This window comes from Hydra vulgaris, chromosome 03 (genome assembly GCF_038396675.1).
Source record: "Hydra vulgaris chromosome 03, alternate assembly HydraT2T_AEP".
Taxonomy (NCBI): Eukaryota; Metazoa; Cnidaria; class Hydrozoa; order Anthoathecata; family Hydridae; genus Hydra; species Hydra vulgaris.
The window spans coordinates 54,867,501-54,884,316 of record NC_088922.1 but is presented as its reverse complement, the minus strand read 5'-3'; the positions used below and the strand labels follow the sequence as shown (position 1 = coordinate 54,884,316).

General features: G+C 27.3%; 1 protein-coding gene across 2 annotated transcripts in view; it reads right to left on the bottom strand.

The window, feature by feature from the left end:
* Positions 1–2,962: 2,962 nt before the first annotated feature.
* The window catches only part of LOC100213157 (sodium/potassium-transporting ATPase subunit alpha-like), a 156,692-nt gene continuing 142,838 nt past the window's right edge, over positions 2,963–16,816 (bottom strand). The window contains exons 10-14 of one of the 2 annotated variants that reach the window (XR_010637673.1): positions 14,252–14,440; positions 13,461–13,838; positions 12,746–13,011; positions 10,861–11,054; positions 2,963–3,204 (exon numbers count right to left, since the gene is read on the bottom strand). Coding sequence is in view for 1 of the 2 variants with exons in the window: in XM_065793712.1 (XP_065649784.1) it covers positions 3,176–3,204; positions 10,861–11,054; positions 12,746–13,011; positions 13,450–13,838; positions 14,252–14,440 (1,067 nt within the window). In the remaining variant the exon portion in view is untranslated. Of the gene's footprint in view, positions 3,205–10,860; positions 11,055–12,745; positions 13,012–13,449; positions 13,839–14,251; positions 14,441–16,816 lie in introns of both variants that reach the window. The other variant, XM_065793712.1, reaches the window with a different exon arrangement.

Genomic DNA, 16,816 nt, shown 5'->3' with positions numbered 1-16,816 from the left:
TTTTCATAATTTAACAAAAAAAAAATTAAAAATTTATGTTTATAAGAAGCACTAAAGCAAATGAACTTAAGATACCTTAAAACTATATAAAATATGACCAAATTCTACAAATTAAATTGTCACTGCAAAACTAGACCATCTTGAGTCCGTTTCAGTTGTTAAAAAGACATTGAAAGTTTTAAATTTAATCACTAGATTTGATTTGTTTGATTAAATCTACTTATTTTCAGTTATTTATTATATGTATTAAGTATTTTAAACCAAAAAAGTTTTTTTTGCCAAAAAAAGGACTTTTGGTTTTGCCGCGACAATGTCTCTTAATTATTTTTTTTAGGACATAAGATAGTTGAATTTTACTCAGTTGCAGAAGTTGAATCAATTATGGTTCCATACTTTGTGGGATGACTTTTGTGCACCTTAGAAGTATTTTAAACCAAAAAAGCCAATTTTTCCAAAAATGGACTTGCAGCCACGATATATACAGTGGGCAACCAAATTATTAGTTACACTTGCAAAAAATATCATATTAACCATTATAAGCTTTTTTACGTATTCTTATGTTAAACTTTTTATATAAATATTAGTGCTAGTAGCTTAAATAAATTTTTAAGTATATATTTATAAAAACTCACAATACAAAATATTTTTTAGTATATCATTGGGGTGCCTTTTGCATCAATTACTGCTTGTATCCTTCTTGGCATACTTTAGATGCAATTCTTTACATTTGCTTTTAATTCCTGATCATTATGCCAGGGATTATTTTGTGAATCTATGAGAATTTTTTTTTTGGTTTTAGTATTATGCCCAATTATCGGCTTTAAAACTTCCCAGGCGTTCTCCAGTGGCGGATTTACCATATGCGAGGCCACAAACGTAATGAATTTCCCGTTCATCTCTCATGGTGGTGATGCGTGGCCTCCCACATTTTGTAATTCTGGCACTTAGTACAGGTATTTTTTTTTCATCAAGTTTACCTTCAATTCTGCTTACTGTCATCACAGTAACTATAACTAAATTTGCATTTTTTCTTTGGGAGTGAATTGAATGTTTTAATGAAGCAGATATTAATGAAATTTTTTTGCTTGATATATCTTTAGCTTTTCCTATTTTTAGGCACCAAAGTTCAAATATTTTTAGTTAAAACTACTAATTGATGTATAAAATGAGTTAGAGTCACAAAAACATCAAACAGTTGACAAAAGTTTCATTTATTACACATGCGCAAATAATAATTTTGCAAAGAATATGCAGAAAGACGTATTTCGCAGGTTTTTGCATATTCTAGCTTATCAATGCTAAAAATTGCCACAATCATTTACTAAAGTTACAACTTCATTAAAAAAATGTAAAAAACTATTATTGATACTAAAATCTTTAAGAATGTAAGAGTAGAAGCAAATTTATTCATTTAAAATCTATATTTAGTTGTAGCTTTTGTGAAAAAACAAACTGTAACTAATAATTTGGTCGCCCACCGTATATATATATATATATATATATATATATATATATATATATATATATATATATATATATATATATATATATATATATATATATATATATATATATATATATATATATATATATATTTAAACAACTTTAAAAAGTATTCTACACAATAGAGTACTCAATGTTCTTAAAAGAACAGAGCAATTATATAATAGTAGAAAATCACTTAACTAAATTTTTTTCCATTTGACACTGTGTTTCATCAACAAAGATTCATCAGAGTTCTGATGAATCTTTGTTGATGAAACACAGTGTCAAATGGAAAAAAATTTAGTTAAGTGATTTTCTACTAATATATATATATATATATATATATATATATATATATATATATATATATATATATATATATATATATATATATATATATATATATATATACATACATATATATATATATATATATATATATATATATATATATATATATATATATATATATATATAAAGAAAAAACAAAGATTATACTTTTGCTTCGAATCGTTAAAACACTGTTGTTATGTTTTAAATTAACAAAACAATTTCAAATTTCAAATCTTTTCCGAACATCCTCAACCAAATTTCAAGCCATGCTTTGATGTTAAAATTTAAAGCAAAGTAGGATTTACATTAGAAAGTTTAGTAAAATAATTTTTTCACTGTAATTTTTTTTCAAAATACATTTTCTGACAAAAATAAAAAGATTGGCAGTCTAATATTAGGTGGGTGGTAGACGTCATAATGTCAATATTTATACTTATTTTTTTACCCCGTCAATTGCAGTACTTAACGGGGTTTAGATGCACCCCTGCCATCTTTGCAGAGTGAGGCCACTATTTATCTCTTCATGCCATCTGGTATTTTTTGGTCAAAGAAAGTCAAAGCAACTATAGTCTCAAAGAGGTATCACAGATAGTTAAATGAGGTGACGAAATGCAAAATACAGTAGATCCTGTTTAAATTTTGCTGTGAACACACACACTGCAATTTCTGCCAGAAATATTTGATTAATCAAATGTTTTTGTGAGTACAGCAGTAATTATGCCTCTATTTGCACTTCTCGGCTTCTTTGGACTTTTCCAAAATTACCAGAATCCGCTTTACATAAAATCTCATTGCTTCTACTGTCTGATAATTTCAACTGGGCAATTGTATAAATTGTGGAAGTTTTTTTTTCAACAACCTGGGTTAACGTGGGCACAGGGGAGAAAAGCAATAAGACAAGTTTGCCTAGATTGCCAAATACTCTGACGGCGACCCTGAAGTAACGTAAAGTAACAGTATAATAGCAAAATACGATGCACTAGAATAGGTTTTTGTTTTTGTAAATATTAAATAACAATAATATTCCTAAAATATCAAATTTTGATAAAAAAAACAATTTAGGCTTATTAAGCTATTGTAAGAATTTTCAAAGCCGTGATTGGCCTTTATATATATTTAAGTATAAACAAAAATAAAGTGAAACTTTAAATATGAAATTTTCTATTAAAATATAAATACAATTATAAATACAATATACAAAAGTTTAAATTCTAGAAAACGTACAAAAGACATCGCACAGAATTCAATAAAATACACCGAATATTTAGAGAAAGCCAGGTTACGTGTCCAATTAAAGATAGCAACTTGACATCTCCATATAAAAATACCATAGTAACATGTTTATAGAAAAACAAGTTTAATAATATGTTTCCTTTTTTAGCCAACCTGAAGAAATAAAAATAAAATTTATTAAACAACTTTTAATAAAATATTATACGGGGGTTACAAAATATAAAAAGTATTTTATTAAGACACAAACATTTTTTATAATGTAAATTTTTAAATACTTAATATAAAAATAAGATACACTAGACCTTGCTATTTTTAAAACACGAACTTGCTCAAGTTTAATAATTTTTGAACATTTCAGAGCAGAAGAATGGACTCTGATTTTGTATCACAATATGTTTCTAGTCACTGCACAGTGAATTATCTAAAAAGGGCAAAACTATTTTTGGGTTAAATATAGTTAAAAAGTTTGAGTTTTGATAACTGTTTAGTGTCGATATGATTGGTTAAGAAAGATTTGAATGTTACTAAAGCTTTATTATCATCTTTTAAATCTTTCTTATATGATACATAATATTGATACATGTTTATAGGGGTTTTTGGGGCCAAGGATTACATTTTCAAGCTCTATTTTAAGTTTAGAGTGGCCATGAACACACAAGTAACCATTTAGGAGTTGTCAAATGTGGTCTTGGGATGCTTTATGGTTTTTAAATAAGATGGGTTATGTTGTATGTCTAAATATAGGTAATTGCGGTGAGGAAATTCGAATCTGGACATATTTGGTCTTCAGGAGTGGTTATGACCACACATGTGGTCATTTTAGAGGTAGTCAATGGTAGTCTTGGAATATCCTGATGGTTTTTAAATTAGGTGGGATTTGTTGTATGTCTAAATATAGATAATTGCAGTCATGAAATTCAAATCTGGGCACATTCGGTTTTTAGAAGTTGTCATTACCGCTCATATGGTCATTTTAGGGGTGGTAAAGAGTGGTCTTGAGATATCCCGACGGTTTTTCAATTAGATGGGACATGTTGTATGTAAATATAGGTGGTTAAGATCGGGGAATTCAAATCTAGGGATATTTGGTTTATGGGAGTGGTCATTACCGTACAGGTGGTCATTTTAGGGGTGGTCAAGGGTGGTCCTGGGGTGCCCCAATTGTTTTTCAATCAAATGGAACAGTTGTATGTCTAAATATAAGTAATTGAGGTCGGAGAATTTAAATCTGGGCATATTTGGTCTCCAGGAGGTGTGGTCATGAGTTGTCAAATTGGTACTTTCTTTATGTTTATTTATTTTATGTACTTAATTTCTTTGATATTCTAAAAATACACATAAAACGTTCAATAAAATTAAACTTTATTAACATAATTTTTTTTATATTTATAAGAATCTAGGTGATAATACATCATATGTAAGTACATCAAGAGCTCCTTGGCCTTTTCAGGTTAATTGGAGTCTTTTACTTTTCTCTGACTCCTCCTTAGTCTGGACACCTAAGTATTGTAGCTGCAACGCATTTTCATCATAAGATTAGTTTGTCTAGGGCCTGGAGAATTTCATTGTCTAATGATCTCTGTTGTTTTATTGTAAAAAAATAATATTAGGGCGAATGAAATGACCATTACATTCACCCTTTACAAATAATTTATTGTTTTTCCATTTTTGGAGAGTTATTTAAATGAACAAAACATATTTGACCCATTTAAAGTACAATTTTTAAAGTGAAAATGGCATTTTAGAAAAGTCGCTTTAACAACATGAAAACTAAAAGTATTAGATTATGTAGCTTTTCTCACTTTTAATACGAGAAATTAAAAATCCTTTTTTTTCATAAACAAACTAATTTCTATTTACTAAACTATTCTTTTAACAAAAATAAAAACACTTTGCATACATAAATACAAATAATAAATCTTCTCTTTCATAAATTATATTTTTACATGTTCACATAAAAGTAACTCAATACAATAATCCACAAAAATGTACACTAAAAAAACGCTTAAACATAAAAAAAGTAGTTACTAATAAAAAAACTAATAAACTAAAATCACATGGTTCCATAACTTTCCAAAACAACATTAAAAGTGCTATTTAAAAAAGATTTTAACAAGATTTAAATGAATAAAAATCTAAAACAGTTCTTTATGCGTCTTCTTCAGTTTTTTAAAGCAAAATTTATGATTAGATATCATTTATGATAAAAAGCTAAGCACCAATTGCGCTCAGCTAAGCTCAGAAAATTTGGTTGTAAATTTTATCTTTATATGGAATGAAATTTAAAGTTGATCAGATGTGCAGCCTCGTTTTTTCTGCATATGAAAAGGCAAGTGTAAAAAAAAGGTTACGCAAATTAAGGGGTCTTATTATAAAACATTTTGAAAAAGTGCAAGCATAAAAAATAAATTTTCACATTTTTTCGTCTTATTTCAATATATGATGTTGATGGATTAATAGATACTGTTAAGAAATTAAAATGTTGTAAAACTGTCTTACTGGCCTCATATATCTTTTTTTATGAGTCTTTTTCATTTTCACCAATATTTGAAAGGTAAAATACTGTCATTTTCGAGGTAAAATTGATATACTGAGCACAAAAATCATAGTAGGGAGAAAATGATATCAGTCTTAGAGTTATGGGGGTCTCTAGATTACATTTATAAAAAGAAATTACATCAATAAAGAAATTTGTTTTGAAGGGTTATGTTCACCTCTAGCCCACTGTTCACTGGTGCAAAGAAATTCAAGCAAGCTAATAACTTGAATGTTAATAACTTAACACTCATTGACGAATTTCATGGTAAACACTTAGCGAATGATGTATAACAGCAACATAAGTTCAAGGTTTTATCAAAAGATGAAGTTCAGACAGCAATTTGAAACTTGATAAACTTTTGATACTAAAATTATTAAAAGAACAAGTATTCAGAAAAAAAAGAAGGACAAATATAATTTAAAACATTTAACTTCAGCAGCAAAGATTTTTTGTTTTATCTTGGGTGATTAAAAAATCAACTATTTATTTAGCCAATGCTCACTTTTTACCCTATCTATATGCAGCAAATATGATATTACAGAAAAAAATAACACTTAATCAGTGGTTGATGAAGTTCTATTAAAATGTAAATTTTAAATTGAATTTTATGTCTAGATTTAAAAAAAAAAACATTTTTGCTTTTGACTAAAAACTTCTCTTGACTGCAGGCTGTATTTATTTAACATTTATTATTACTACAATAAAATAATAAATGTGAAATTGCATTTGTACTGTATATTTTTTGGTCATATGTTGCCATTAATGACATTTTTATTTTCTCGATTTAATAAAGGGTTGATGCACAAAGCTATGTAACAATTTGGTGGAAAATTTTACTCTCTTGTTTATTTCAATTTAACATGCTTTTCTACATTATTTAAAAAAAATTGAATGCTGTAAGCATACTTAGGTTTTAGTGGCATTAAAATGATTTAGAAACCAAGTAATACAGGACACATTTTGTAAGTACTATATCCATATGAATGATGATAAAAGATCACCAGAATTTGGATCTGTTAATAGATCTTGACTAATTCTTTGTCTAACCAAGCCTAAATAAAATAGATTGGATTCAAATCTGGTTACCAAGCTGATCAGGGCAATAAACCTATTTTATTTTCTTTCATTCATGGTTTGACCGTATGAACTGTGTGGGCAGGCATCAAATTTTGTTGAAACTACCACAATTTGTTTTGATCAATCTACTGATTACATCTACTGAGGAATCATTTAGTTCTCTAGCGTCTCTTTATATGTGGTTTATAAATATTACACATACCAACTCACTCAAAATTAAAGCTGCTCTAAATACTAATCTAAGTCCACTTGGAAACTTGCAACCTTGGAACAACAAAGTGATTACTTAAACTTTTTAGATTTAAAACTTTTAACAAGAAGATTTGCTTTTTTTATTTATTACTTCAAAGTTACTTTTACCAAAAAAAAAAAAAAATTAATTGCTTCCACTTTTCAAAAGATCGATTATCTCCTTACACCACCCAAATTTTGTCAGCTGATCTCTGGCAAACCAGGGGTGAATCCAGTATTTTTTGGTCTTTGCTAACTTCCAGATATGGAGCAAACTCCAAACATTTATATGTGTATACTAATGTCAAATGAGGATGCTTTGCAAAAAATTGCGGTAATTGGAGCCTGGGGAAAAAATGCCCCAAAATTTTTGCCCCCTAAGCCCTAAATGTGAGAGCAAAAAGTTGATAAAATGTTTTTTGTACTATTCTTAACTAGACTTATATTCATCAATAAATTTTAAATTTGATTGTAAAATTTTTCAGTGTTCAAAAATTATGATCATATAAAGTTTGAACCCCCCTCAATTTGAAGGGGTTTCAAAAATTTTGGGGCTTTTTTGTTCCCAGGCTCCAATCACGGCAGTTTTTTTCAAAGCATTCTTATTTGACATAAGTATAAACATGTAAATGTTTGGAGCTTGCTCCATATCTGGAAGTTAGCTATCTCAAACACAAAAAAATCCTGGATCCGCCCCTGTGGCAATCAGCATGAGTTTTCTAATAACTGCATAAACACATGTTTTTCCTAAGTAAAACGTTCTTAACTGTGTTTGAAGCAAGGCATTTTTCACCATTTTTGTTGAATGCGTTGGTAAGTTCATAATAACACAACCTTGGCTTGGCTCATACTTGATAAAACATAAGACTTTTTGCACTCCATAGTTTGTTTTAACATTCTTGATTGTGCATGAGATTGGATGAGTATTACTGGCACAATTCTCTGAATTTTTTACTATTTTTGCTATTTCTTTGTTACTGATTCTGAAATCATCCTTTATAACTATTATTTGCTACTTTGTTGTTTCGCTTTCTGCATTTTGACCCATTTATCTGTTAGCTTAACATTTAGATCTTATAAATATACTTAAAAAAGCTTTAAATATAACTAAACTGGTCATCATTAGCAATTTTTCGAACAAATAACAAATTGTGGAAATAACTTATAATATAAAAAAAAAAAAAAATCAATAAGAGTTAAGTTGATAAGAAAGTAGAACAGAAATCAATTAAAAAGTTATTTTTTTGATGATTATTTATTTCAAACCACCAACATTATAGTCAAATTAAAAGAAGATAATTTGCAATAATTCTTTTCTTCATTAAATGTAGTTGTCTGGGATAGGAAAAAGGGTTAGCATCAAATGAAAGTGTGAAAAGCAACAAGAATTTCCTCCAATTGCAAAAGAATAAAAAAGAGGAAGAAAGCTCAAGTTGTGATAGGTCAAAAAAATTTTATTTTTTATAAGTAGTAAATGAATGTGACAAACAATTGAGCAAACAAATGAGAAAGAACATAATTTGCAGAAGTTTTAAGAATAGAGAATGATAAATAATAGCCATTTGAAAATACCTATATTTGAATGACTAGAAACATGACTTAGATGTAGAGCTTTTATAAAAATGTAAAAATGATAAAGAAAAGTGTTTTAATAGTGAGTTAGAACATAAATAATGTACAAAAAGTCAAAGATAAAGTTATACCAAAGTGTCAAATAATTGGAGAGAATAGATTTTTCTGTTGTTTCTTTTGTTCTTTTTGATAGAAGAAGCGACAAAACCACATTTAATGAAGAAAATAAAAAAATTTATTCTCTAGTCAAAATGCAAGGTCAATACTTTGACTGATGAATATGGTAAATATCTTCATCATTTAATCAAAGAGGAAATATGTAAAAATGTAAAATCAAACGTTCTGAAAATATTGTGAATGAAATATTTCAATAGTCTATTTTGCATGGCGTTGAAGCTAAAAACACTTAGTTATGATAGCACAGCTAAAAATCAGATCATAATGGAGATCATAATAGAGATCTTATCCATTTTTTAGAACTTAGAAAAGAAAAAAAGAATGGCTAATATGTTCTCTTCACAAATGAACTTTGCTTTTGACATTTGATAAAAGAATTTGATGGTAAGACAGGGTTTTTTAACCCCATGAGGAAGTTGCTTGTAAAGTTTACTGAAATAAAAAAAATTACAGTTTCAAGCCATTATCAGTAAGTCCTGGCCTTGTTGAACTTCTTTAGAAAATAAAAAAAGAGTCTTCGAATCAGAAAAATGCCTATAAAATATATCAGGCAGCATTAGGGAAAATGACCTTAAAACCTAGAATTAATTTTTAAGTTTTTTGATCAATTTACTAATTTATTCCAAATCAAAATGAAGCATAGTTGGATAGAAGAGTGATAGCACAACTTGAACAATCCCATCCTTATTCAACTTTAAAATGAAAATGTGAGATTATCAGCATGTAATTCTTATTTCAGAAAACTTATTGCAAACATTTCTTTGCAGCCAAAATAAAATTGAAAGAGAGTTAAAAAAGCGTTAAAAGAGATAAAAAGCTGTTAATAAAATTCTTAAACACGAATCAGGAAATAGAAAAACTTGCATGCAACAAAATATGGCTATGAATCCTAACCTGTCAAATGAACATTAGTGAGCTAAAAATAATGCTATAATAAATTAATTATAATAATGCCTTGTTTTATCAGCAAGAATAACCTAGTTTAATTTTAACATTCATTTTTAATCAGTTTTAGTACCTCTGAAATATATCAAGAAGACAGAGAAAGGAGTTTTATTTTTGCTTATAAGCATTTATATCTTCATGTTTTAATAAAAGCATTTATGAAGCCAGGCACATGTATACAAGAAAGGAAGAGCAGCATATGCACCACTCCAAATTTTTTACAAAAGTTCTATATTTATTGACATATTAGAAAAAATACATTTTTTACCACCTGTATGGGATAATCTTCAACATATTCAACTTTTTCCCCTACTCCCCATTTGAGTTTAATTTTTGCAAATACTGTTTTTATTCTCATTAAATAATTTATAACTTCTCTTAATCAAGGAAATTCTAAGGGCTGACATTTTGAACAGAAGTTGAAGTACAAAATGCTCTCTTGAACATGTCATTTAAAAACATAGTTTACAGTGAATGTTATTCACTCTTCCATCCTATTTAAAAAAAAAAATTATCCAATGTTCCAAAAATTAAAAAGATAAAATGGTTTATTATTCTATATTCAAGCAAAAATTTTACTTGAATATAGAATAACAAACCCTTTTATCACCCATAGTCTTATTGCAGCTATATCAGGTCTGCTAGTCTCATAGCTATGACACATAGCTATGACATGGTAAATAGTTAAAGGTCTTCTCTGGAAATTTAGATTGTTAATGTAATGACGACAACGCATTCAAATTATGCCTTGAATGTTTATGAAACTACTTCAAAAGCTTTTTCAAATTACTTGTAAAGCTTGGGTAAAAATATTTTTTTATAATTTATTGGGTTTCTTAAATAATAAGTGTTGCTATTAACACTAAATAAAGTCTTTTTTTTCTGTCATCCTTTTCTTTGTGCGTGTACCAAAGGTTAAATAAGACTATTTACCCAGTATGTTGCATGTCATTTATATTTTCATCTTTACAACCTTTCACAGATTTCTTAAAAAATATCCTCATTAAAAACATACATTTGTAATTATTGAGCATTAATAACTTTGAAAACAAAGATACTATTTCTGAATCTAATTACCCCCAATCAGCAATTCTGTTATATTATATATATTTTCAAACTGTCAAAATTTTTTTTAAATAATACAAAAATGAATTAATGTATAAAATACATATTGTGCACTAGCTGCAATATTGTAACTAATCTACTGCAACTTATAAAATGGTACCCAATTGTATAATAAAGTAATCTAATACTTTTTGAAAATATACCTTCAGGAAAATGGCGTATATGTAATTTTCTTATCTCATCAAGAAATATAATTAAACATGCAAAAGGAAGAGTTGGTAGCCAATAAACAAATCTAATTGGACGTAAATTTAAGCCAGTGTTTAAACCAGGTGTATACTGAAGAAAGCAAGTCATAGCTGTTTCAAAAAGTAAACCCAAGTTCAAAAACCAGTTGCTAAATTAAAAAATGTTAAATAACTTATTAAATAACTGATAGCTTTGAAATATTAAGTATTTTTAGACTATCAAAAAATTAAGCAAAAATAAAAATAATAAAAACTAATTGAACAGCATTTCATTAGCAGTATATTGGGACAAAAATACATTAAAAATGTGGTACACACTAATGGATATTTTTAATATAAAACAAATTATTGGCTTCTGAAAATCTTGTATCTAAATAGATTCCTTCAGAATTCACATGAAAACTTAGTTTGCAGCTAATGATTTGATTTACACTTTCCACTAGAGCTTTATATTTTTTGATATGTCATTTTTGTTTGAAAAATGTGTTTAAAGACATTCACAGATTAACATTCAAACATTTTAATTATTCTCTGTTTGTTTTTTTTAAAAAGTGTCTAGGTTTAAATTTCAAAGTATAAAGTTTTGAAATTTAAATCAAAACTTAATTATGCAAAATATATATATGTGAATTTAAATTCTAAAACACAAACCTTTTTAAACAAAGCCGAAGAGAAACAAGTTGAGCATGGTACTTTGTCATAGGGTGGATTTGACATAAATGCATACACAGAGTAGCGGATAATATTAGATGACATTACAATTTAAAATAAGGCATTGCTTAAATTTTATAGCATAATATTTTTTAAAATATAGCAATCAAAACATTTTCAAATTTGTTGTTAATATCTTCATTGCAGTATTTTATTAATAAACAATTACTTTATTAGAGTATTTCATCACAACAACACAGAAAGACAAAGGCCAAAAGGAGTTGATTTTGTTTGTTAAACACATTAAACATCAGAAATAAAAAATTGTAAATAGTATGCTGACAAAAGTTGTTTCTGGAATTTCTAATATTCAAGATAATCAACACTACATGCAAATTTATTAAAGCATTGTCAATGTTTTTATCATCAAAATTTAGATGTGCTCTGTTTGATGATAAAATAGAAACACCATGTAAATATAATTGCAAACAAAAATTTTTTGAATACCTAGATACAAATTTAATACAACTGTTGTACTGTTAATTATTTTGTTCACAAATTCCTTTCATTAACCTGGAATCTTTACTATAAAAAAAAAACATTAATAAAATAAAAAGTTTTATTTTATTGAGCTCTTATTAAAACTTTGGAAGAAGGAAAAAAGGAAAGAATAAGAGTGAAAAGGAATTAGATATAATATTAAATATAAAAAAAGAGATACCTATAAAGCAAATTAGAAGTATGCATTTATAAAAAATGTATAGCTTTTTTTTTGGTTTTTAGTTTACTATATAACTGACTTAATTTGTAACTTAAGTTTATAGTCTAAAAATAAAGTTTATGGAGTGAGTTGTACAAATAGTACAAAAAAATTTCTATAACACAATTGTTAGTAAACTTTATGTGTAATTTCCATCAATTTTTAAAAGATTTTAAGATACCACAATTAATCTTAACTTTTACCTCCTATATGAAGAACTCTCAAGGACTCTTGGAGCTTAACATGTTTTGAAAATAATGTTTAATAAAAATGTCCCTTTTGCTTAATATTTAAGTTGGTTATTTCATTAATAATATAAAATCACTTTTTAAAATTTTTATTTCTTTTTTTGAATTTTTTTATTAATTAAAAATCAAACATATTTAATCATTTTATTAAATAAATTAGGAACAGTTATTATAAACCAACCTCATTCCATGTTGAAATAGAGATAAATGTCTGGTTTTACTGACAAGAAGATCACCCCATTGAGAAACAACAATACTAGTAAAAAAAGCTGTATGGACAGTATATTCCAACTCTTTTCGCTGGAAGTAGTTCCACTCACTGCCATAAGAATCTTCAAGACTGTTTACATTTATGTCATCCCAACTACTTCGAAGTCCAATTAACTTTGACGGCCAAAACCCATTATCACCCAAAACAATAAAGTAACACAAAAAAGCACCAAATGTCTAAAATACAAAACCATAGGCGTTTTAAAATAATAAATAGTAATTAAAATCAATTTTTTCCCAAAAAATTCTGCAAATATAAACTAATCAAATCATTTGCATACACATTTAAACAGAAAAACAAACATTTAAAATTTAACAGTTAGTAAGTTTAGTCTCTAACTGCCTTATGTAATTCATTTATAATGGTCACACTTTCTAAAGTATTTTGGCTGTTTATTCCTTATCTCACAATATTTTTCTTTAAAAGTTTAATCCTAAAAATTCAAATATTTTCAAATTTCATAATTATATTTTTACATCATTTTAAACTTTTTTTTAATCATTATCTCTTTCTGTCTTTGTAATTCAACACAAATCATCTTGGTCGCCCACAGTTACTATTGTAATATCTAATATTTTAACTTGACAAATAATAACAACAAAAAAAAAAAAGACCTGAATTACACCTCTCATTGAATAAGACAATGAAATTAGACGTGAGCTAACAAGTTGATCATGACTCTCATTTCGAGGTTTGCGCTCCATAATATCATTTTCAGGTGATTCATAAGCCAATGAGATAGCAGGAAATAAGTTTGTAACAGCAATGCATAACATAGGGATTGTTCCTAGCGGTAAAGGAACATTTAATATGATAAAAATAGTAAATGGAGCTAACTCAGGAATGTTACTAGTCAGAGTGTACAAAATCGATTTTTTTAAATTATCAAATATGAGACGCCCTTCCTCAACACCAGTAACAATTGAAGCAAAGTTATCATCTAACAAAATTATGTCAGCAGCTTCTTTAGATACATCTGATCCTGCAATACCCATTGCAATACCTTTCAATAAAATAAAAACTCAGCACTCACATTAAAATAATATTTGCAAAGTAAAAAAAGAATAAAAGAATATTGTAACTCACTCATTCTGGTTTTAAAAAATTTTAAAATCAGAATGAGTATATACTTTTATAATGAATATAATAAAATGATGTACCAAAAAAATATAAAAAGCTATTAATAACTTTTTTTATGCACACATCTAAATAATCTTTTATTTAGATGCATACAAGTGCACTTAAGCAAACATCTAATTAAAAAATTAATTACAAAGAATTAATTACCGGGATTTGTTGGTTACTAAAACTTCTTTAGTTTAAAAGTGTTCATATATATTTTTTATAACTGAAAGGTTAACCATAATTACAAAAAGAGGTATCTTAATTACAAAACAAAGTTATTAGTTAACATACCAATATCAGCTTTCTTTAAAGCAGGTGAATCATTTAAACCATCCCCTGTGACTGCTACAATTGAGCCTAAACGCTGACACCCTTCAACAATAATCAACTTTAGTTGTGGTGAAATGCGAGCAAAAACAATTTCAGGATAATGTTTTAATATATCATCAAGTTCATGCTGGTCCATACTTTGTAACTGATCTGTTGTAAATAAATGTATACATATAACTAAATGTGTGTGCACGTATGTATATATATTTATACATACATACATACATACATACATACATACATACATATATATATATATATATATATATATATATATATATATATATATATATATATATATATATATATATATATATATATAAATTAGTAGAAAATCATTTAACAATAATATTTTTCATTCAACACTGTGTTTCATCAATAAAGATTCATCAGAAATGATGAATCTTTCTGATGATTCTGATGAGCATTTCTGATGAGTCTTTATTGATGAAACACAGTGTTAAATAAAAAGAAGAGTGGAGAGTAGTGGGAGGAGTGAGAGTAGTGGAGAGTAGTGGGACACAAATTTTTTTTAAGGGTAATTGCAATATCTTTTTTACTTGATGTATAAACTGAACCAAACAAGTTTTTATGAATAAACCTTCTTTTTAGACACCAATTCAATCCCCTAAGGTTTCCAGCCAATTATAACAAAGTATATAAATTTTTGCTTTTAGAGAAATCATGCCATTGGGGTAAAGTGGGACATGTGTGAGTAGAAGTGGGTCAAATAAATTTAAAACAACATTTTAATACAAATTGTTAAATAGAGAATGATAAAATCATAAAATCACCTAATTGACATAAAAATGTTCAAGAGCTTTCATCAATTAAAATAATCAAATGGCGATGGGAAGAAGCGGGACATAAATGTTTCTTTTTCTATCCCACTTCACCCCAATGTAAACAGTTTTTTAAGATACCTTTCAAAATTAGGGCTTCTAGCGCACACAGGGAAACAAAGCAGTTTCTGCTAAATAGAAGTGAAGAAATTTGATTGTTCACATTAAATAACAGTATTTAGGCATCACTCCTAATTAGAAATTTAAGACTGTCCCACTTTTCCCATGTCCCGCTTTTCCCCACTCTCCCCTATCTATTTATATATATATATATATATATATATATATATATATATATATATATATATATATATATATATATATATATATATATATATATATATAGATACATATATGTATGTGTGTGTACAGATACAGTGGCATAGAAAGGTTTCTGGCAATTGATGTTTTTTACTTTATTAAAAAAATAGAATAACGATTTTTAATCATTATGAGATGTTAATACAAGATATATAGAAACAAAACAATATAGTAAAAGAATATTATTTATGTTTGTGAAAGTATTTATAATTATAATTGTTACATTTACATGTGCAAAGTAAATGTAGCAATTTTGATTATAAATACATTCACAAACATGCAAGGTTTCTGGCCACTTTATGCTATAAGAATGTTCTATAATAGACTTAAATTTTTATGTTAATAACTTTTAATTATACTCTTTATAGAAATAAAAGTTGTGAAACAATGTGGATTTAATTCAATTAATACAAGCATGTAGAACTTCATCTCATTTTTTTTAATGATTTGATAATGTATGCTTTCAAAGTTAACAATCTAGCATTTTCCATAAGTATTATTGGATTCATCCTATTGACTAAGATGGAAAGCTGAAAATTCTCACACTTGGCACAAAACCACTGTTTTCAGCAATTTGGATGTGTGTTAGGGGTCATTTTCCTGCTGAATTATCCAATTCTGCAAAATTGCTTTTTTAATATATAACTTTAATAGTTTTTACAAAAATCCTTGTAAGTAGAAGCATTCATAATGCTGTTGATTTAAACTAATGGACCAACTCTTTGTGCAGAGAAAATTTCTCAAACTATTGTACATCCTCCATCATGTTTTATTGTTGAAATTTGGTACTAAACATCATTTCTCATGCCACTAGGGCATTAATTGACTTCCATCGTTTTTAAAAAGACAAAATTTTTTTGACATCTGTAGTTTAATGATAACATATAATTTACTTTTGGTTTTACAAAATGAATGGGCCCTTTTTTAAACCACACACACAGTGGTATTTTTTTAAAATTCTCATTTACTCCCAACAAGGCTGCAAGCAACCACTATTAAGTTAAAAAAATGAATAGTTAAATAGCAAGGAAATGGTAGAAGACTTAAAAAGCTGTAGGTTCTATGAGTCAAGAAAACATGAAGATAGGAGAGAGTTTTAAAGGATTGATGTGCAGGGAAAAAAAATAAACAAAAAAAAGTTTTTCCAAGAATGCAAGGGCAGATACAGTAAAAGAATAAGACTTTGCTGAATGATGAATTAAGTGAGAATGAGTTTTAGTTGATGGAACTAGAGATGATAGCTCCTTTGAGCAGTGACCATGATAGTATTTTGTAGAAAAAGATGCAACTTTACAACAATGGGAGAGAGGCTCAAGCTTGGCAAATAGAGCGGTTCCAAAAATATTTCAAATGTGTTTTTAGA